The sequence below is a fragment of the Oncorhynchus clarkii genome, chromosome 1 (genome assembly GCF_045791955.1).
Source record: "Oncorhynchus clarkii lewisi isolate Uvic-CL-2024 chromosome 1, UVic_Ocla_1.0, whole genome shotgun sequence".
In the NCBI taxonomy this organism is placed as follows: domain Eukaryota; kingdom Metazoa; phylum Chordata; class Actinopteri; order Salmoniformes; family Salmonidae; genus Oncorhynchus; species Oncorhynchus clarkii.
This window is the reverse complement of record NC_092147.1, coordinates 2,791,709-2,815,268: the sequence shown is the minus strand read 5'-3', so window position 1 is coordinate 2,815,268 and position 23,560 is coordinate 2,791,709. Positions and strand designations below refer to the sequence as shown.

Sequence of the window (23,560 nt, the reverse complement as noted above, 5' to 3'; positions counted from 1 at the left end):
CAGAACCTACGCTCTGTTGTACAAGCCTGAGCATCAGAACCTACGCTCTGTTTCACAAGCCTGAGCATCAGAACCTACGCTCTGTTGTACAACCTGAGCATCAGAACCTACGCTCTGTTGTACAACCTGAGCATCAGAACCTACGCTCTGTTGTACAAGCCTGAGCATCAGAACCTACGTTCTGTTGTACAAGCCTGAGCATCAGAACCTATGCTCTGTTGTACAAGCCTGAGCATCAGAACCTACGCTCTGTTGTACAAGCCTGAGCATCAGAACCTACGCTCTGTTGTACAACCTGAGCATCAGAACCTACGCTCTGTTTCACAAGCCTGAGCATCAGAACCTACGCTCTGTTGTACAAGCCTGAGCATCAGAACCTACGCTCTGTTGTACAACCTGAGCATCAGAACCTACGCTCTGTTGTACAACCTGAGCATCAGAACCTACGCTCTGTTGTACAACCTGAGCATCAGAACCTACGCTCTGTTGTACAACCTGAGCATCAGAACCTGCACTCTGTTGTACAACCTGAGCATCAGAACCTGCGCTCTGTTTCACAAGCCTGGGCATCAGAACCTACGCTCTGTTGTACAAGCCTGAGCATCAGAACCTACGCTCTGTTGTACAAGCCTGAGCATCAGAACCTACGCTCTGTTGTACAACCTGAGCATCAGAACCTACGCTCTGTTGTACAAGCCTGAGCATCAGAACCTACGCTCTGTTTTTTTTTTACACATTAACAGCCAGATGAAGCCTCAATAGACTAATGGAAACGCCTTTAGGTGCTCTGCCAGGTTTGCACAACAGCAGCCGTTTCCAAATCCCTTATCCAGTCAGTCCCAGTAATTGGCTTGAGTGTTTTCATACACTCTCATACACAAATGCTGCCCTCCCTCTCCCACATTGAGGGGCGGACTGGGACCAGAAAACGGCCCTGGCATTTCTAACACGTCGGAACAATTTTTTCCCCCTCAAAGCCCCCACACCGGCCCCATTTATTAACCAGATAATGATCATTTTGCGCAAAAAAAAAACAAGTTAGACTGGCCCACTGGGCTAAAAATGGACTAGCAGTTGCCTGAAATGCCAGATGGCCAGTCCGCCCCTGCCCTCAGTCCTCGCCCATTCAGTTTAAGGGCTGGGGAGAAAAAGGCGGTTATCTGTAAATTATAGTTTTAAATAGTGTGCTGCTTTCTTTGACGCCCTATGATAATTACTGCTTTTGTTATCGTTTCTCATTTAGAAAACTGGCAGACTCTCTGACATAATGCTTACATTTGCTTTAAAAAAAATCCTGGTTTGAAAAGCCAGTTTTAGGCGTAGCCCATTTTATGTTTTACTGTTAGTTTGGGTTCTGTCGTCCTGCTCTCTGGCGCCCCCATCCACAATGTGGCTGGGTGTGGCAGTGCAGCATGTATGACACACTAGAGGGCAGGCGCTTTAAGTAAGGGCAGGGCCCAGTGGGTGTATATGCTGCAATGCTGTCACAGGTTAATTTCATAAGAACAGAACAGTATTTAGCCTACACTATACTTTACACTATCAATGTTTTGGGGATTATTTTCAACATTCTCAAACTCAACAAACTGGTCAGAACAGCTGTACTTATTCTAGACTGAAAATCTGTAGTTTGTAGCATAGTTGACTGGACTGTGTTCTATATTGTTCTCTAATCAGATCCTCATGCCTCTTCTCTGCATACTGTTGCTTTATTCTGATCCTGTTGCTTCACTCTCTTCTCCATGACCTTTCACCCGTATTTAGTCCTAACCCCAGTAGCGTTCTTCACAGCATTATCAAATAAAAACTCCTGCCAGAAGGTGTTTTGCTCTATGGACAGTCAAGTCCAGAGTCTCCTGATTTATGATACTATGGCTGTCTAATAGTGCCCTCTTCTGGAGGTGAATGTTACCACACACTGCACCGAAGTGGCCACACTGCACCGAAGTGGCCACACTGCACCGAAGTGGCCACACTGCACCGAAGTGGCCACACTGCACCGAAATGGCCACACTACACCGAAATGGCCACACTGCACCGAAGTGGCCACACTACACCGAAATGGCCACACTGCACCGAAATGGCCACACTACACCGAAATGGCCACACTGCACCGAAATGGCCACACTACACCGAAGTGGCCACACTGCACCGAAGTGGCCACACTACACCGGAATGGCCACACTGCACCGAAATGGCCACACTGCACCGAAGTGGCCACACTGCACCGAAATGGCCACACTACACCGAAATGGCCACACTACACCGAAATGGCCACACTGCACCGAAGTGGCCACACTGCACCGAAGTGGCCACACTACACCGAAATGGCCACACTACACCGAAATGGCCACACTACACCGAAATGGCCACACTACACCGAAATGGCCACACTACACCGAAATGGCCACACTACACCGAAATGGCCACACTACACCGAAATGGCCACACTACACCGAAATGGCCACACTACACCGAAATGGCCACACTGCACCGAAGTGGCCACACTACACCGAAATGGCCACACTGCACCGAAATGGCCACACTGCACCGAAATGGCCACACTGCACCGAAATGGCCACACTGCACCGAAGTGGCCACACTGCACCGAAGTGGCCACACTGCACCGAAATGGCCACACTGCACCGGTGGCCACACTGCACCGAAATGGCCACACTGCACCGAAATGGCCACACTGCACCGAAGTGGCCACACTGCACCGAAATGGCCACACTACACCGAAATGGCCACACTACACCGAAATGGCCACACTACACCGAAATGGCCACACTACACCGAAGTGGCCACACTACACCGAAATGGCCACACTACACCGAAATGGCCACACTGCACCGAAATGGCCACACTGCACCGAAGTGGCCACACTACACCGAAGTGGCCACACTACACCGAAATGGCCACACTGCACCGAAGTGGCCACACTGCACCGAAATGGCCACACTGCACCGAAATGGCCACACTGCACCGAAGTGGCCACACTACACCGAAATGGCCACACTACACCGAAATGGCCACACTACACCGAAATGGCCACACTACACCGAAATGGCCACACTACACCGAAATGGCCACACTACACCGAAATGGCCACACTACACCGAAATGGCCACACTACACCGAAATGGCCACACTACACCGAAATGGCCACACTACACCGAAATGGCCACACTACACCGAAATGGCCACACTACACCGAAATGGCCACACTACACCGAAATGGCCACACTGCACCGAAATGGCCACACTGCACCGAAATGGCCACACTGCACCGAAATGGCCACACTACACCGAAATGGCCACACTACACCGAAATGGCCACACTACACCGAAATGGCCACACTACACCGAAATGGCCACACTACACCGAAATGGTCACGCTACACCGAAATGGCCACGCTACACCGAAATGGCCACGCTACACCGAAATGGCCACGCTACACCGAAATGGCCACGCTACACCGAAATGGCCACGCTACACAGAAATGGCCACGCTACACCGAAATGGCCACACTGCACCGAAATGGCCACACTGCACCGAAATGGCCACACTACACCGAAATGGCCACACTGCACCGAAGTGGCCACACTACACCGGAATGGCCACACTGCACCGAAATGGCCACACTGCACCGAAGTGGCCACACTGCACCGAAATGGCCACACTACACCGAAATGGCCACACTACACCGAAATGGCCACACTGCACCGAAGTGGCCACACTGCACCGAAGTGGCCACACTACACCGAAATGGCCACACTACACCGAAATGGCCACACTACACCGAAATGGCCACACTACACCGAAATGGCCACACTACACCGAAATGGCCACACTACACCGAAATGGCCACACTACACCGAAATGGCCACACTACACCGAAATGGCCACACTACACCGAAATGGCCACACTACACCGAAATGGCCACACTGCACCGAAGTGGCCACACTACACCGAAATGGCCACACTACACCGAAATGGCCACACTACACCGAAATGGCCACACTGCACCGAAATGGCCACACTGCACCGAAATGGCCACACTGCACCGAAGTGGCCACACTACACCGAAGTGGCCACACTGCACCGGTGGCCACACTGCACCGAAATGGCCACACTGCACCGAAATGGCCACACTGCACCGAAATGGCCACACTGCACCGAAGTGGCCACACTGCACCGAAATGGCCACACTACACCGAAATTGTCACACTACACCGAAATGGCCACACTACACCGAAATGGCCACACTACACCGAAGTGGCCACACTACACCGAAATGGCCACACTGCACCGAAATGGCCACACTGCACCGAAGTGGCCACACTACACCGAAGTGGCCACACTACACCGAAGTGGCCACACTACACCGAAATGGCCACACTGCACCGAAGTGGCCACACTGCACCGAAATGGCCACACTGCACCGAAATGGCCACACTGCACCGAAGTGGCCACGCTACACCGAAATGGCCACGCTACACCGAAATGGCCACGCTACACCGAAATGGCCACACTACACCGAAATGGCCACACTACACCGAAATGGCCACACTACACCGAAATGGCCACACTACACCGAAATGGCCACACTACACCGAAATGGCCACACTACACCGAAATGGCCACACTACACCGAAATGGCCACACTACACCGAAATGGCCACACTACACCGAAATGGCCACACTACACCGAAATGGCCACACTACACCGAAATGGCCACACTACACCGAAATGGCCACACTACACCGAAATGGCCACACTACACCGAAATGGCCACACTACACCGAAATGGCCACACTACACCGAAATGGCCACACTGCACCGAAATGGCCACACTGCACCGAAATGGCCACACTACACCGAAATGGCCACACTACACCGAAATGGCCACACTACACCGAAATGGCCACACTACACCGAAATGGCCACACTACACCGAAATGGTCACACTACACCGAAATGGCCACACTACACCGAAATGGCCACGCTACACCGAAATGGCCACACTACACCGAAATGGCCACACTACACCGAAATGGCCACACTACACCGAAATGGTCACACTACACCGAAATGGCCACACTACACCGAAATGGCCACGCTACACCGAAATGGCCACGCTACACCGAAATGGCCACGCTACACCGAAATGGCCACGCTACACCGAAATGGCCACGCTACACCGAAATGGCCACGCTACACCGAAATGGCCACGCTACACTGAAATGGCCACACTACACCGAAATGGCCACGCTACACCGAAATGGCCACGCTACACCGAAATGGCCACGCTACACTGAAATGGCCACGCTACACTGAAATGGCCACGCTACACTGAAATGGCCACGCTACACTGAAATGGCCACGCTACACTGAAATGGCCACGCTACACTGAAATGGCCACGCTACACTGAAATGGCCACACTACACCGAAATGGCCACGCTACTCTGAAATGGCCACGCTACACTGAAATGGCCACGCTACACTGAAATGGCCACGCTACACCGAAATGGCCACGCTACACTGAAATGGCCACACTACACTGAAATGGCCACGCTACACTGAAATGGCCACAATTTATTTTCTTCTTCAATACTGTGTTTCCAAATGCCTCTGTTTCTCTATTTTGTAACTCTCTCCTCTTAACTTGTGACTTTCTACTGGTTTATTTCTCTGGTTCCTGTTTCCTACTCTCCTAAAGTGAGTCCTTACTTTCTTCTCTCTCTCTTCTCTGGTTTCTGTCTGCAGTCTGCTTAAGGCCCGGCTACGTTCAGAGCTCCTGGAACCCCTAGCGGCAGAGCAAAGGAGACGATGCAGTACCTCCTGAGACTCACCTCATCCTCACATTCCTCCTCCCTTCAGTTTCCTCGCTCCTCAAACCTCAGCCACAATCAGATTAGGGGCTCCTCTATCTTGCTCTCTCTCTCCCTCTTTCAGGGCTCTTTCTAATATTCTCTCTCCTCCCTCCCTCTATTTCTACCTCTCTCTCTCCTTCTCTCCTCGGTCTCTGGGTTCCTTCTCTGAGATTGTGCCGCTATTGAAACTCTCACATTCTCCAAACAGAGTTAAATAAACAGATAAACAGTCTGTTGGTGCTTCATGTTCATGAAATAAAACGTTTTTTTTCCCTATTCATTACTTATGTAACACATAATGTGTTAAAAGTTGAGTCTGTCTGGCAAGTACTCTGCATATACCAGTCTACTGATAAGATGCTGTCACATTAGACAAGTCAGATATTAAGAAGTTTTGCATGCCAGATTTTTTTTATTTTTTAAATAAGAAACTTTGTAGCTGTGTGGCAACACCAGTCTCAAACAGCAGAGGGCGCTTTGAGTTATTCAAAATTCAGTTTGTTTCATTAAAATGTTTTTACATTGAGTCATTTAGCAGATGCTCTTATCCAGAGCGACATACAGTAGTGAGTTTTCATTTTCATTATTTTTTTTCATATATTGGTCCTACGCGGGAATCGAACCCACAACCCTGGCGTTGCAACCGCCATGCTCTACAGCCTGTGTCACACGGGAACCCTATGGTCAGCGATTAGGCTATACAGCACATAACCTACATCCTGTTTAAAGCACCATTCATGTCTTTTGTTGCTTTTTAAGTTTGTGTTGCTGATGGTCAAAATGACGCCAGTAATTGAGTTATGGAGGGGATACAGTCTACTTGTATTGCAGTCAGAACACGTGCATAGTATCAGGGGATACAGTCTACTTGTATTGCAGTCAGAACGCGTGCATAGTATCAGGGGATACAGTCTACTTGTATTGCAGTCAGAACGCGTGCATAGTATCAGGGGATACAGTCTACTTGTATTGCAGGCAGAACGCGTGCATAGTATCAGGGGATACAGTCTACTTGTATTGCAGTCAGAACACGTGCATAGTATCAGGGGATACAGTCTACTTGTATTGCAGTCAGAACACGTGCATAGTATCAGGGGATACAGTCTACTTGTATTGCAGTCAGAACACGTGCATAGTATCAGGGGATACAGTCTACTTGTATTGCAGTCAGAACGCGTGCATAGTATCAGGGGGTACAGTCTACTTGTATTGCAGTCAGAACGCGTGCATAGTATCAGGGGTACAGTCTACTTGTATTGCAGTCAGAACGCGTGCATAGTATCAGGGGATACAGTCTACTTGTATTGCAGTCAGAACGCGTGCATAGTATCAGGGGTACAGTCTACTTGTATTGCAGTCAGAACGCGTGCATAGTATCAGGGGATACAGTCTACTTGTATTGCAGTCAGAACGCGTGCATAGTATCAGGGGATACAGTCTACTTGTATTGCAGTCAGAACACGTGCATAGTATCAGGGGATACAGTCTACTTGTATTGCAGTCAGAACGCGTGCATAGTATCAGGGGATACAGTCTACTTGTATTGCAGTCAGAACGCGTGCATAGTATCAGGGGATACAGTCTACTTGTATTGCAGTCAGAACGCGTGCATAGTATCAGGGGATACAGTCTACTTGTATTGCAGTCAGAACGCGTGCATAGTATCAGGGGATACAGTCTACTTGTATTGCAGTCAGAACGCGTGCATAGTATCAGGGGATACAGTCTACTTGTATTGCAGTCAGAACGCGTGCATAGTATCAGGGGATACAGTCTACTTGTATTGCAGTCAGAACACGTGCATAGTATCGGGATACAGTCTACTTGTATTGCAGTCAGAACGCGTGCATAGTATCAGGGGATACAGTCTACTTGTATTGCAGTCAGAACGCGTGCATAGTATCAGGGGTACAGTCTACTTGTATTGCAGTCAGAACACGTGCATAGTATCAGGGGATACAGTCTACTTGTATTGCAGTCAGAACACGTGCATAGTATCAGGGGATACAGTCTACTTGTATTGCAGTCAGAACGCGTGCATAGTATCAGGGGATACAGTCTACTTGTATTGCAGTCAGAACGCGTGCATAGTATCAGGGGATACAGTCTACTTGTATTGCAGTCAGAACGCGTGCATAGTATCAGGGGATACAGTCTACTTGTATTGCAGTCAGAACGCGTGCATAGTATCAGGGGATACAGTCTACTTGTATTGCAGTCAGAACGCGTGCATAGTATCAGGGGATACAGTCTACTTGTATTGCAGTCAGAACACGTGCATAGTATCCGCCTCTCGGCTGACCTCTCCTCCTATTGGCTGGGGCTGGTCAGGAACTAGTGTTTTTCTACAAGACTTCACTTGTCTATTGATTGAGCTTTTGTTGTTTTGTCTTTGGAGCTGGACTCAAACCTAACGGTGTGTTCCCCATGATACCCTATTGTCTAAATAATTACTATTTTTAACCAGAGCCTTATGGCAGTCCTAGGTAGAGCCCTGTTGGCAGTCCTAGGTAGAGCCCTGTTGGCAGTTCTAGGTAGAGCCCTGTTGGCAGTCCTAGGTAGAGCCCTGTTGGCAGTTCTAGGTAGAGCCCTGTTGGCAATTCTAGGTAGAGCCCTGTTGGCAGTCCTAGGTAGAGCCCCGTGGCAGTCCTAGGTAGAGCCCTGTGGCAGTCCTAGGTAGAGCCTTAGGGTAGTCCTAGGTAGAGCCCTGTTGGCAGTCCTAGGTAGAGCCCTGTTGGTATTCCTAGGTAGAGCCCTGTTGGCAGTCCTAGGTAGAGCCCTGTTGGCAGTCCTAGGTAGAGCCCTGTTGGCAGTCCTAGGTAGAGCCCTGTTGGCAGTTCTAGGTAGAGCCCTGTTGGCAGTCCCAGGTAGAGCCCCGTAGCAGTCCTAGGTAGAGCCCTGTGGCAGTCCTAGGTAGAGCCCTGTGGCAGTCCTAGGTAGAGCCCTGTGGCAGTCCCAGGTAGAGCCCCGTGGCAGTCCCAGGTAGAGCCCCGTGGCAGTCCCAGGTAGAGCCCCGTGGCAGTCCCAGGTAGAGCCCCGTGGCAGTCCTAGGTAGAGCCCCGTGGCAGTCCCAGGTAGAGCCCTGTGGCAGTCCTAGGTAGAGCCCTGTGGCAGTCCTAGGTAGAGCCCTGTGGCAGTCCCAGGTAGAGCCCCGTGGCAGTCCTAGGTAGAGCCCCGTGGCAGTCCCAGGTAGAGCCCTGTGGCAGTCCTAGGTAGAGCCCTGTGGCAGTCCTAGGTAGAGCCCTGTTGGCAGTCCTAGGTAGAGCCCTGTTGGCAGTCCTAGGTAGAGCCCTGTTGGCAGTCCTAGGTAGAGCCCTGTTGGCAGTCCTAGGTAGAGCCCTGTGGCAGTCCTAGGTAGAGCCCTGTGGCAGTCCTAGGTAGAGCCTTAGGGTAGTCCTAGGTAGAGCCCTGTTGGCAGTCCTAGGTAGAGCCCTGTTGGCAGTCCTAGGTAGAGCCCTGTTGGTAGTCCTAGGTAGAGCCCTGTTGGCAGTCCTAGGTAGAGCCCTGTTGGCAGTCCTAGGTAGAGCCCTGTTGGCAGTCCTAGGTAGAGCCCTGTTGGCAGTTCTAGGTAGAGCCCTGTTGGCAGTCCCAGGTAGAGCCCCGTGGCAGTCCTAGGTAGAGCCCCGTGGCAGTCCCAGGTAGAGCCCCGTGGCAGTCCCAGGTAGAGCCCCGTGGCAGTCCCAGGTAGAGCCCCGTGGCAGTCCCAGGTAGAGCCCCGTGGCAGTCCTAGGTAGAGCCCCGTGGCAGTCCCAGGTAGAGCCCCGTGGCAGTCCTAGGTAGAGCCCTGTGGCAGTCCTAGGTAGAGCCCTGTTGGCAGTCCTAGGTAGAGCCCTGTTGGCAGTCCTAGGTAGAGCCCTGTTGGCAGTCCTAGGTAGAGCCCTGTTGGTAGTCCTAGGTAGAGCCCTGTTGGCAGTCCTAGGTAGAGCCCTGTTGGCAGTCCTAGGTAGAGCCCTGTTGGCAGTCCTAGGTAGGCCTAGGCAGTCCTAGGTAGCCCTGTTGGTAGTCCTAGGTAGAGCCCTGTTGGCAGTCCCAGGTAGAGCCTTGTGGCAGTCCCAGGTAGAGCCCTGTGGCAGTCCCAGGTAGAGCCCTGTGGCAGTCCTAGGTAGAGCCCTGTGGCAGTCCTAGGTAGAGCCCTGTGGCAGTCCTAGGTAGAGCCCTGTGGCAGTCCTAGGTAGAGCCTTAGGTAGTCCCAGGTAGAGCCCTGTGGCAGTCCTAGGTAGAGCCCTGTGGCAGTCCTAGGTAGAGCCCTGTGGCAGTCCTAGGTAGAGCCTTAGGGTAGTCCTAGGTAGAGCCTTAGGGTAGTCCTAGGTAGAGCCTTAGGGTAGTCCCAGGTAGAGCCCTGTGGCAGTCCTAGGTAGAGCCTTAGGGTAGTCCTAGGTAGAGCCTTAGGGTAGTCCTAGGTAGAGCCTTAGGGTAGTCCTAGGTAGAGCCCTGTGGTAGTCCTAGGTAGAGCCCTGTGGATCCTGGTCAAAAGTAGTTCATAACAAAAGGAATAGGGTGCCATTTGGGAGGCACATTAATAGTGTTATGGGGAGAGGTGCCATTTGGGACTCAGTAGTGTTATGGGGAGAGGTGCCATTTGGGAGGCACATTAGTAGTGTTATGGGGAGGGGTGCCATTTGGGAGGCACATTAGTAGTGTTATTGGGAGAGGTGCCATTTGGGAGGCACATTAGTAGTGTTATGGGGAGAGGTGCCATTTGGGAGGCACATTAGTAGTGTTATTGGGAGAGGTGCCATTTGGGAGGCACAAAAGTAGTGTTATTGGGGAGAGGTGTATTGTGAGAATCACTTTGATCATGCTGGTCATGTTGTATAAGGTCACTGCAGGACAGTTTGTTTTGTTGTTTTTGTTTAATTTTCTGAAATATATTTAGCATTTATTTAGGATTGACAGATTCATGACACACATGTGCCTTTATGTACAGAGAGCAGATTCCACGGAGAACTTTCTTTTTGACTGTTTGAAACAGATTGTTGTGATGCATGGCTGTTGCGGTTCGTTTGGTCTGTCAGAACTCAATAAATGTATTTTCTGCTTTGACTTTTCCTTCTCGTTTTTCCTCTTACGTTACTCCATCTCTTCATCTCTCCATCTCTTCATCTCTCCATATGCAAAACAAGGCACCCTCAGCTCAAGCCCATGATGCCACTAAGGGCTCTATTCAATCAGATCAGCGTTATCCAACATTCTATCCCACATTCTAGGATGATAGATGTAATCTACTCCTCCACTAGGATGATCGATGTAATCTACAGGATGATAGATGGAATCTACAGGATGATAGATGTAATCTACTCCTCCACTAGGATGATAGATGTAATCTACAGGATGATAGATGGAATCTACAGGATGATAGATGTAATCTACTCCTCCACTAGGATGATCGATGTAATCTACAGGATGATAGATGGAATCTACAGGATGATAGATGTAATCTACTCCTCCACTAGGATGATAGATGTAATCTACTCCTCCACTAGGATGATAGATGTAATCTACAGGATGATAGATGTAATCTACAGGATGATAGATGTAATCTACAGGATGGTAGATGTAATCTACAGGATGATAGATGTAATCTACAAGATGATAGATGTAACCTACTCCTCCATTAGGATGATAGATGGAATCTACTCCTACATTAGGATGATAGATGTAATCTATACGATGATAGATGTAATCTACTCCTCCATTAGGATGATAGATGTAATCTACAGGATGATAGATGTAATCTACTCCTCCATTAGGATGATAGATGTAATCTATAGGATGATAGATGTAATCTACTCCTCCATTAGGATGATAAATGTAATCTACAGGATGATAGATGTAATCTATAGGATGATAGATGTAATCTACTCCTCCATTAGGATGATAGATGTAATCTACAGGATGGTAGATGCAATCTACTCCTCCATTAGGATGATAGATGTAATCTACAGGATGGTAGATGTAATCTACTCCTCCATTAGGATGATAGATGTAATCTACAGGATGGTAGATGTAATCTACTCCTCCATTAGGATGGTATATGTAATCTACAGGATGATAGATGTAATCTACAGGATGATAGATGTAATCTACTCCTCCATTAGGATGATAAATGTAATCTACAGGATGATAGATGTAATCTATAGGATGATAGATGTAATCTACTCCTCCATTAGGATGATAGATGTAATCTACAGGATGATAGATGTAATCTACAGGATGATAGATGTAATCTATAGGATGATAGATGTAATCTACTCCTCCATTAGGATGATAGATGTAATCTACAGGATGGTAGATGTAATCTACTCCTCCATTAGGATGGTAGATGTAATCTACAGGATGATAGATGTAATCTACAGGATGATAGATGTAATCTACTCCTCCATTAGGATGGTAGATGTAATCTACAGGATGATAGATGTAATCTACAGGATGATAGATGTAATCTACAGGATGATAGATGTAATCTACTCCTCCATTAGGATGATATATGTAATCTACAGGATGATAGATGTAATCTACAGGATGATAGATGTAATCTACAGGATGATAGATGTAATCTACTCCTCCATTAGGATGGTAGATGTAATCTACAGGATGATAGATGTAATCTACAGGATGATAGATGTAATCTACTCCTTCATTAGGATGATAGATGTAATCTACAGGATGGTAGATGTAATCTACTCCTCCATTAGGATGGTAGATGTAATCTACAGGATGATATATGAAATCTATAGGATGATACATGTAATCTACACCTCCGTTAGGATGATAGACGTAATCTACAGGATGGTAGATGTAATCTACAGGATGGTAGATGTAATCTACACCTCCGTTAGGATGATAGATGTAATCTACAGGATGATAGATGTAATCTACAGGATGATAGATGTAATCTACACCTCCATTAGGATGATAGATGTAATCTACAGGATGATAGATGTAATCTACACCTCCATTAGGATGGTAGATGTAATCTACAGGATGATAGATGTAATCTACAGGATAATAGATGTAATCTACTCCTCCACTAGGATGATATATGTAATCTACAGGATGGTAGATATAATCTACAGGATGATAGACGTAATCTACACCTCCGTTAGGATGGTAGATGTAATCTACTCCTCCACTAGGATGATATATGAAATCTATAGGATGATAGATGTAATCTACAGGATGATAGATGTAATCTACTCCTCCATTAGGATGATATATGAAATCTATAGGATGATAGATGTAATCTACAGGATGATAGATGTAATCTACAGGATGATAGATGTAATCTACTCCTCCGTTAGGATGGTAGATGTAATCTACACCTCCGTTAGGATGGTAGATGTAATCTACAGGATGATAGATGTAATCTACACCTCCGTTAGGATGATAGATGTAATCTACAGGATGGTAGATGTAATCTACAGGATGATAGATGTAATCTACTCCTCCATTAGGATGATAGATGTAATCTACAGGATGATAGATGTAATCTACACCTCCGTTAGGATGATAGATGTAATCTACAGGATGATAGATGTAATCTACTCCTCCGTTAGGATGATAGATGTAATCTACAGGATGATAGATGTAATCTACACCTCCGTTAGGATGATAGATGTAATCTACAGGATGATATATGTAATCTACTCCTCCGTTAGGATGATAGATGTAATCTACAGGATGATAGATGTAATCTACAGGATGGTAGATTTCACCTCCGTTTAATTGAATGATGTTTAATCTGAGCTTCATTATTCGTATATAGTCTAGATGTTCTGAACGTCTAAGGAGAGTGGGGGGCGGCAAGAGCAGCTGCTCCGCGATTTTGACGGCTCCAAAACGTCTGCTATCGACGGTTGACGCTGATCTGAATCTATACACATACTGTTAGATGACACGTAAACTTTATAGTCACAGAGAGGTGCTTTGAGTTTCTATGGCGTGCTTCAATTGAATCGTTTCCGATAGTGTTGAAAACACATTGGCGTGTAAGAGATTCATGTTTGAGAATAAAATCAGCTACACAATCTGTCAAAAATGATTACCTAACCTTGTCAATAACTATACTGAACAGTAAAACTTAAAATGTTGTATTCCACTGTACTGTAACTAACAGCCTTGTGGCCCTTTGTCGTTAAAGATGGGATCTCTGGGGCGATGAGAGTAACGGCCTGTACCCTCCTCTCCCCTGCCCCAGGAGCGCCATGGCCCCCCAGCCCCAGTATGGCTCCAGCTCCCCTCCTCTCCCCCACGGCAAGGTCAACAAGCTCCCCTCCGTCAGCCAGCTCATCAACCCCCAGCAACGCAACACCCTCACCCCCTCCTCCATGGCCCAAGGCCTGACTGACAGTAAGTGTGCCTTTACCCCTTTGTATAGAGAGATTCTGCTCCCCCTGTCTGACTTGATCTGTTTAGAGGCCCCTGTCCTGTCTTTGTGTCTGGGTCCCTGTCATAACTCCCCTGCCCCGCCAACTCCAGTACCACGTCCCCTCTGGGCCGATCATGTGACACGCGTCAGGGAGGATAGCGGTATCTGTCTGGGCACAAGTGGCGCTGGGAGGGATGTGTATGTTGTCACTGTACAACTCTCAGCCCCTTGTCAGAACGCTTCCTCCTCTGGGTCAATGGGGCGGCAGGTAGCCTAGCGGTTAGAGCGTTGGACTAGTAACCGGAAGGTTGCAAGATCAAATCCCCGAGCTGACAAGGTACAAATCTGTCGTTCTGCCCCTGAACAGTTAACCCACTGTTCCTAGGCCGTCATTGTAAATAAGAATGTGTTCCTAACTGACTTGCCTAGTAAAATAAAGGTTAAATACATTTTAAAAAGACCTGTGGGACTCTGTTCCTCCCCTCTGGAGCCTCGCTGCAGGTCCTGGTCCTGTCTAGAGGCCCCTGTCCTGTCTAGAGGCCCCTGTCCTGTCTCGCTGCAGGTCCTTGTCCTGTCTAGAGGCCCCTGTCCTGTCTAGAGGCCCCTGTCCTGTCTAGAGGCCCCTGTCCTGTCTAGAGGCCCCTGTCCTGTCTCGCTGCAGGTCCTTGTCCTGTCTAGAGGCCCCTGTCCTGTCTAGAGGCCCCTGTCCTGTCTAGCTGCAGGTCCTGGTCCTGTCTAGAGGCCCCTGTCCTGTCTCACTGCAGGTCCTTGTCCTGTCTAGAGGCCCCTGTCCTGTCTAGAGGCCCCTGTCCTGTCTAGAGGCCCCTGTCCTGTCTCACTGCAGGTCCTGGTCCTGTCTAGAGGCCCCTGTCCTGTCTAGAGGCCCCTGTCCTGTCTCGCTGCAGGTCCTTGTCCTGTCTAGAGGCCCCTGTCCTGTCTAGAGGCCCCTGTCCTGTCTAGAGGTCCCTGTCCTGTCTCGCTGCAGGTCCTTGTCCTGTCTAGAGCTCCCTGTCTGTCTCTCTGCAGGTCCTTGTCCTGTCTAGAGGTCCCTGTCTGTCTCGCTGCAGGTCCTTGTCCTGTTCTCAGGACATGTATTATTCTTGGCGTTGCCCTTTCACTATTTTAGTAAGACGGTAGATGGCTGAGCATGTTCCCTTTCTCCTCCTCCACCTCATGTATTGTTGTCGAGGTGCGCCCCCCCCCGTCTATCTTATGTAGATAATACACAATCTCAGAGACCGTTAAGAGTTCTTACATTTGTCCAGCCTCATCCCTTAGGGCTGAAAAAACGAATGACAGATTGTGGCTTTAAAGAGTACCGCTCTCTCTGAGAGCTTGTTTCTGGGAATGACGCGATGATGCTCACTGCCCCTAATCTACAGAAATATCTGAACCATAGTAATGGTGCTGGAGATACATTTGACATTTTAAAAATGCCAAATTACCCCCTTTAAGAGTCACTCACACAAGTCCATGTGATTCTCTAGTGACTCTGACGATTGGCCACATTGGCTAACAGTAGATTGCTTCCTTTTATAGAGATAAAACTATGATCTCTATGGTTTCTCTAGTGACTCCGATGATGGGCCACATGGCTATGAATGCTGACATGTCGGCCCTGAGCCCCGCCCACATCCTGCAGCCCCAGTTACCCATGGTGCCCAGCTCCCACTGCACCCCCCCGCCTCCCTACCCTATGGACAGCAGCATCTCCAGGTACCTAGCTAAACAACCACCAGTGGAGGCTGGTGAAGGAAGGACGGCTCATAGTGATGGCTGGAATGGCTTTACAGTATCTCTGTTTGATAAGGTTTCATTCATTCCATTACTAAGAGCCCGTCCTCCGATTTAACATTTTAAAAAAGTGGCACCAGCCACCACTGATAACACACATCTGTTGATGCTCTTGGACAGTTGTGGGCTCTATAAAAAGTCAGGACGAGACACAATATTGACAGGACAATTTCAACACGGCTTTAAAAGTGTCTCCTAGCGCTAGTTTTGACCTGAACCTGAACCGCTCTAACTAACATGGTTCTAAATAACTGGATCTGACAGAGCTCTCTGTACTGGATCTGACAGAGCTCTCTGTACTGGATCTGACAGAGCTCTCTGTACTGGATCTGACAGAGCTCTCTGTACTGGATCTGACAGAGCTCTCTGTACTGGATCTGGCAGAGCTCTCTGTACTGGATCTGACAGAGCTCTCTGTATTGGATCTGACAGAGCTCTCTGTACTGGATCTGACAGAGCTCTCTGTACTGGATCTGACAGAGCTCTCTGTATTGGATCTGACAGAGCTCTCTGTACTGGATCTGACAGAGCTCTCTGTATTGGATCTGACAGAGCTCTCTGTACTGGATCTGACAGAGCTCTCTGTACTGGATCTGACAGAGCTCTCTGTACTGGATCTGACAGAGCTCTCTGTACTGGATCTGACAGAGCTCTCTGTACTGGATCTGACAGAGCTCTCTGTATTGGATCTGACAGAGCTCTCTGTATTGGATCTGACAGAGCTCTCTGTACTGGATCTGACAGAGCTCTCTGTACTGGATCTGACAGAGCTCTCTGTACTGGATCTGACAGAGCTCTCTGTACTGGATCTGACAGAGCTCTCTGTACTGGATCTGACAGAGCTCTCTGTATTGGATCTGACAGAGCTCTCTGTACTGGATCTGACAGAGCTCTCTGTACTGGATCTGACAGAGCTCTCTGTACTGAATCTGACAGAGCTCTCTGTACTGGATCTGACAGAGCTCTCTGTATTGGATCTGACAGAGCTCTCTGTACTGGATCTGACAGAGCTCTCTGTACTGGATCTGACAGAGCTCTCTGTATTGGATCTGACAGAGCTCTCTGTACTGGATCTGACAGAGCTCTCTGTACTGGATCTGACAGAGCTCTCTGTACTGGATCTGACAGAGCTCTCTGTACTGGATCTGACAGAGCTCTCTGTACTGGATCTGACAGAGCTCTCTGTATTGGATCTGACAGAGCTCTCTGTATTGGATCTGACAGAGCTCTCTGTACTGGATCTGACAGAGCTCTCTGTATCGGATCTGACAGAGCTCTCTGTACTGAATCTGACAGAGCTCTCTGTACTGGATCTGACAGAGCTCTCTGTACTGGATCTGACAGAGCTCTCTGTACTGGATCTGACAGAGCTCTCTGTATCGGATCTGACAGAGCTCTCTGTATCGGATCTGACAGAGCTCTCTGTACTGGATCTGACAGAGCTCTCTGTACTGGATCTGACAGAGCTCTCTGTACTGGATCTGACAGAGCTCTCTGTATTGGATCTGACAGAGCTCTCTGTACTGGATCTGACAGAGCTCTCTGTACTGGATCTGACAGAGCTCTCTGTACTGGATCTGACAGAGCTCTCTGTATTGGATCTGACAGAGCTCTATGTATTGGATCTGACAGAGCTCTCTGTACTGGATCTGACAGAGCTCTCTGTATTGGATCTGACAGAGCTCTCTGTATCGGATCTGACAGAGCTCTCTGTACTGAATCTGACAGAGCTCTCTGTATCGGATCTGACAGAGCTCTCTGTATTGGATCTGACAGAGCTCTCTGTATCGGATCTGACAGAGCTCTCTGTACTGGATCTGACAGAGCTCTCTGTATCGGATCTGACAGAGCTCTCTGTACTGAATCTGACAGAGCTCTCTGTATCGTTGAACAGTCTTGTCTAATACAGTTATTACTAGAATGTCGAGGTGCTATTTTTCACTACTAACCAGTTTCCTTCTCTGTGTCCCGCTGCAGCTTTCTTCTGCGGCTGGGCTGCGCAGCCTGCCTGGACTGTTTCACAGCACAGGGCCTGACCAACATCTACCAGATCGAGAACTATAACTTGGAGGTGAGGCCTTGCCTGTCGCACGCACCTGTGTGGTTAAACTCAGAGAGAAGGGTCGGCTGGCTTCAGGAGGCCTGAGCCTTCGTGTATAAGGCAAGAAAAAAAATAACATTTATGAAAAAGGAACGTTTATCTGCAAGTCATCGTTGTAATCAGAACTACTCTTCATTTATTGGGCTGCCTGGCGCCGAGCCTAGCCTGAGAGCATTGGGCTGCCTGGCGCAGAGCCTAGCCTGAGAGCATTGGGCTGCCTGGCGCCGAGCCTAGCCTGAGAGCATTGGGCTGCCTGGCGCAGAGCCTAGCCTGAGAGCATTGGGCTGCCTGGCGCCGAGCCTAGCCTGAGAGCATTGGGCTGCCTGGCGCCGAGCCTAGCCTGAGAGCATTGGGCTGCCTGGCGCAGAGCCTAGCCTGAGAGCATTGGGCTGCCTGGCGCCGAGCCTAGCCTGAGAGCATTGGGCTGCCTGGCGCCGAGCCTAGCCTGAGAGCATTGGGCTGCCTGGCGCAGAGCCTAGCCTGAGAGCATTGGGCTGCCTGGCGCCGAGCCTAGCCTGAGAGCATTGGGCTGCCTGGCGCCGAGCCTAGCCTGAGAGCATTGGGCTGCCTGGCGCCGAGCCTAGCCTGAGAGCATTGGGCTGCCTGGCGCAGAGCCTAGCCTGAGAGCATTGGGCTGCCTGGCGCAGAGCCTAGCCTGAGAGCATTGGGCTGCCTGGCGCAGAGCCTAGCCTGAGAGCATTGGGCTGCCTGGCGCAGAGCCTAGCCTGAGAGCATTGGGCTGCCTGGCGCAGAGCCTAGCCTGAGAGCATTGGGCTGCCTGGCGCAGAGCCTAGCCTGAGAGCATTGGGCTGCCTGGCGCCGAGCCTAGCCTGAGAGCATTGGGCTGCCTGGCGCAGAGCCTAGCCTGAGAGCATTGGGCTGCCTGGCGCAGAGCCTAGCCTGAGAGCATTGGGCTGCCTGGCGCAGAGCCTAGCCTGAGAGCATTGGGCTGCCTGGCGCAGAGCCTAGCCTGAGAGCATTGGGCTGCCTGGCGCCGAGCCTAGCCTGAGAGCATTGGGCTGCCTGGCGCAGAGCCTAGCCTGAGAGCATTGGGCTGCCTGGCGCAGAGCCTAGCCTGAGAGCATTGGGCTGCCTGGCGCAGAGCCTAGCCTGAGAGCATTGGGCTGCCTGGCGCCGAGCCTAGCCTGAGAGCATTGGGCTGCCTGGCGCCGAGCCTAGCCTGAGAGCATTGGGCTGCCTGGCGCCGAGCCTAGCCTGAGAGCATTGGGCTGCCTGGCGCAGAGCCTAGCCTGAGAGCATTGGGCTGCCTGGCGCCGAGCCTAGCCTGAGAGCATTGGGCTGCCTGGCGCAGAGCCTAGCCTGAGAGCATTGGGCTGCCTGGCGCAGAGCCTAGCCTGAGAGCATTGGGCTGCCTGGCGCAGAGCCTAGCCTGAGAGCATTGGGCTGCCTGGCGCCGAGCCTAGCCTGAGAGCATTGGGCTGCCTGGCGCCGAGCCTAGCCTGAGAGCATTGGGCTGCCTGGCGCCGAGCCTAGCCTGAGAGCATTGGGCTGCCTGGCGCAGAGCCTAGCCTGAGAGCATTGGGCTGCCTGGCCAGAGCCTAGCCTGAGAGCATTGGGCTGCCTGGCGCAGAGCCTAGCCTGAGAGCATTGGGCTGCCTGGCGCAGAGCCTAGCCTGAGAGCATTGGGCTGCCTGGCGCAGAGCCTAGCCTGAGAGCATTGGGCTGCCTGGCGCAGAGCCTAGCCTGAGAGCATTGGGCTGCCTGGCGCAGAGCCTAGCCTGAGAGCATTGGGCTGCCTGGCGCAGAGCCTAGCCTGAGAGCATCGGGCTGCCTGGCGCAGAGCCTAGCCTGAGAGCATTGGGCTGCCTGGCGCAGAGCCTAGCCTGAGAGCATTGGGCTGCCTGGCGCAGAGCCTAGCCTGAGAGCATTGGGCTGCCTGGCGCAGAGCCTAGCCTGAGAGCATTGGGCTGCCTGGCGCCGAGCCTAGCCTGAGAGCATTGTCTTCCGGGAGATGGCGTTATTCTAACGCGTCAGCGTTGCCATGAACTATCATTGCAAACGGATTTATCGTGCTATCTGACGTAAGACTATGGTCTTTTTGGGCTGCCTGCTGGGGCCCTGGGCCTAGCCTAAGAGCATTGGGCTGCCTGCTGGGGCCCTGGCCCTAGCCTGAGAGAGAAGACTAAACGAGGCTAGAGAGACTAACCCCCAGTGTGTGATGTCATCCCCGTCCACAGGACCTGTCCCGGCTGAAGATCCCGCAGGAGTTCCAGCACGTCATCTGGAAGGGCATCATGGAGCACCGGCAGAGCATGGAGTTCTCCCCTCCTCCCCACATCCTGCGTACCTCCAGCGGGGCCTCCGCCGTCAGCGTAGGGTCCTCCGAGGCCCGCGGCGAGCGGGTCATCGACGCCGTGCGCTTCACCCTGCGCCAGACCATCTCCTTCCCTCCGCGTGACGACTGGTCCGACTTCTCCTTCGACCTGGACTCCCGACGCAACAAGCAGCAGCGCATCAAGGAAGAGGGAGAATAGAAAAACTCACACTCTGGATGGAATTTCAATCTAAGGTGCACTGTTGACAAGCGCACTGTACCAATGGGTCTGTAAAACGGCCATTTTCCTGACGTTCAGAGATCACTTTTACAGTAAACGCTGGGGATGTCGGCTCAAGCGCACGTTATCATTAAAAGTCGAGTGCGGTACGCTTGTCGGCAATGGGCCTTGGATTGAAGCCCTGCCTCTGTCACACACCTGTTGACCAACCTCTCTCGTATCACGGTACAGAACTAGGAATTCTCTGCTTCAAAGTGCTCTGGGTCCGGTTTCCTCAAAAGCATCTAAGTTCATTGTTAGAACAACCCTCGTTTTGGAGCAGAACACAAAAAAACATTGTTGGAAGTTGTTTACCAACCTGCCTCAGACCAGCTAAGTACATCGTCATAAGACCTGACTTACATCGCTAGCGGGAAACTGGACCCTGGTCCTTAGTTCAGATATCCTAAATAGCAAAATACTATGCAAATAAAAATGCACTTATTTTATGTTTTTAGGAAAGCCTTCCATAGCTGCCAGCTAGAGGATGAGACAAATTATGTTTTTAGGAAAGCCTTCCATAGCTGCCAGCTAGAGGATGAGACAAATTATGGTTTTAGGAAAGCCTTCCATAGCTGCCAGCTAGAGGATGAGACAAATTATGGTTTTAGGAAAGCCTTCCATAGCTGCCAGCTAGAGGATGAGACAAATTATGGTTTTAGGAAAGATACATTTCATACAACAAACAAAAATCTAATTTCTTGAGACAAAACTCTTAAATGCTTTTTGTGATTTGCTTTGATAGGTTTTATAATCCATTCCGATGTTAGGAAATGAGAGGAAACCTTTTGGGGGATTTGTTGTTGTTGTTGTTGTTGTTGGGCCGTAGAAGGTGTATGGCCAGGATCCAATCCAAAGTGCGTTACGACAGATGAGACCTTCAAAATTATAAAGATAAATACATTTTTCTATGTAGGTGCTTCTGTCTTGCTGTTGACCCACTTAGCAAACATCTGTCAACTGCTACCATTTCATAAATAAATTATAATCGAATTCACAAATATTGCAAAAAAAACAAACAGGATATACACTCAGTGGACAGTTTATTAGGTACACCCATCTAGTCAGACCCTTTTTGCCTCCAGAACAGCCTGAATTCTTCGGGAAATTGATTGTGTGGTGTTCAAATGTTGCTCAATTGGTATCAAGAGACCTAAACGTGTGTCAGGAAAACATTCCCCACAGCATTACACCACCAGCCTGTACTGGGGGGGCGATGAGTTTCTGCCAAATCCTGACACTGCCACCAGCCTGTACTGGGGGGCGATTAGTTTCTGCCAAATCCTGACACTGCCACCAGCCTGTACTGGGGGGGCGATGAGTTTCTGCCAAATCCTGACACAGCCACCAGCCTGTACTGGGGGGGCGATGAGTTTCTGCCAAATCCTGACACTGCCACCAGCCTGTACTGGGGGGGCGATGAGTTTCTGCCAAATCCTGACACTGCCACCAGCCTGTACTGGGGGGGCGATGAGTTTCTGCCAAATCCTGACACTGCCACCAGCCTATACTGGGGGGCGATGAGTTTCTGCCAAATCCTGACACTGCCACCAGCCTGTACTGGGGGACGATGAGTTTCTGCCAAATCCTGACACTGCCACCAGCCTGTACTGGGGGACGATGAGTTTCTGCCAAATCCTGACACTGCCACCAGCCTGTACTGGGGGGGCGATGAGTTCCTGCCAAATCCTGCCACCAGCCTGTACTGGGGGGCGATGAGTTCCTGACAAATCCTGCCACCAGCCTGTACTGGGGGGGCGATGAGTTTCTGCCAAGTCCTGACACCAGTGTGATGTACCAGGAATCGGCATTCGTCGGACCAGGCGATGTTTCCACTCCTCAAATTGTCCAGTGTTGTTGCCCACTGGAACCTCTTCCTCTTGTTTTTATCTGATGGGAGTAGAACCCGGTGTTGCAATAGAACCAGCCGTGACAAAAACCGACGAGTTGTGCGTTTCCGAGATGCTGTTCTGCACACCAATGTTGTACTGTGTCGTTAATGGTCTGTTAGCTTGCACGATTCAAGCCATTTCTCATTGGCTTTGGTCCAAATTAAAACGTTACATTGTTGTTAGTGGTTATACTAAATAAACAATCCTCATATATATACACACACACACACATATATACACACACACGTTGCTTTAGTTTACATTGTGAACCTAGCAAGTAGTAGTGACTTCTTAACTCATAGTAAAATAATCAGTGGTGTGTGTATAAAGTCGAGGCCACATGCAACCAAATGTAACTTTATTTTTTCGCATTTCAATTCACAAGATCTAATGAACCGTCAACAATTGACGCAAAGCAAGCGCACCACGGGGCAGAGAAGCAACTTTCATCGATTTCAAAGCATTTCCTCAAATGCTGATGTTCAATGTCGGACGCCCGATAGCCAAGGACCGTTTCTAAGGGAAGTTAGTGTTGCTATGGGGCTACCAGCTACATTAGCTTGTAGGCTAGCGGACTTTTCACACGTTTTGTGGAAACACATGTACGACCTCCCGAAAACATTACTGAATTGAATATGGTGCTTTTCCACCCGCTTACTTTCAAAATAAATCTGTATTTATCGGTGCTGTTGACCGATGATGGTAAACTTCTCAACTGCCATAGTGCGGCCACCGGAAGTAACCTCACAACTGGCGTGTGGCGGCCTCTAGTGGCCATATTGGTACTGTGCTAAATACGGGCCAAAAATGACAAAATACTCATATTACACTTCAGCTCAAGCCTAAATTACCATAACAAGTATAATGTACTGCTCTGTTCTTTACCGCACCTTGGGTTGAATCCCGGTCTGTTGCTCTAGACGGGACTGTCATGATCGCCTGCTGTTTTTAGTCCACAACTGTTTTTGCC

General features: G+C 49.8%; 1 protein-coding gene across 6 annotated transcripts in view; it reads left to right on the top strand.

The window, feature by feature from the left end:
* The window catches only part of LOC139415385 (tumor protein p63), a 93,647-nt gene extending 71,041 nt beyond the window's left edge, over positions 1–22,606 (top strand). For 3 of the 6 annotated variants that reach the window (XM_071163722.1, XM_071163651.1, XM_071163832.1), the window contains 4 exons: positions 14,078–14,229; positions 15,820–15,964; positions 18,020–18,113; positions 20,342–22,606. In XM_071163722.1, the coding sequence (XP_071019823.1) occupies positions 14,078–14,229; positions 15,820–15,964; positions 18,020–18,113; positions 20,342–20,638 (688 nt within the window). In that variant the 3' untranslated portion in view covers positions 20,639–22,606. Of the gene's footprint in view, positions 1–14,020; positions 14,230–15,819; positions 15,965–18,019; positions 18,114–20,341 lie in introns of all 6 variants that reach the window. The other 3 variants (XM_071163579.1, XM_071163517.1, XM_071163793.1) reach the window with 1 other exon arrangement.
* The last annotated feature ends 954 nt before the right edge of the window (positions 22,607–23,560 follow it).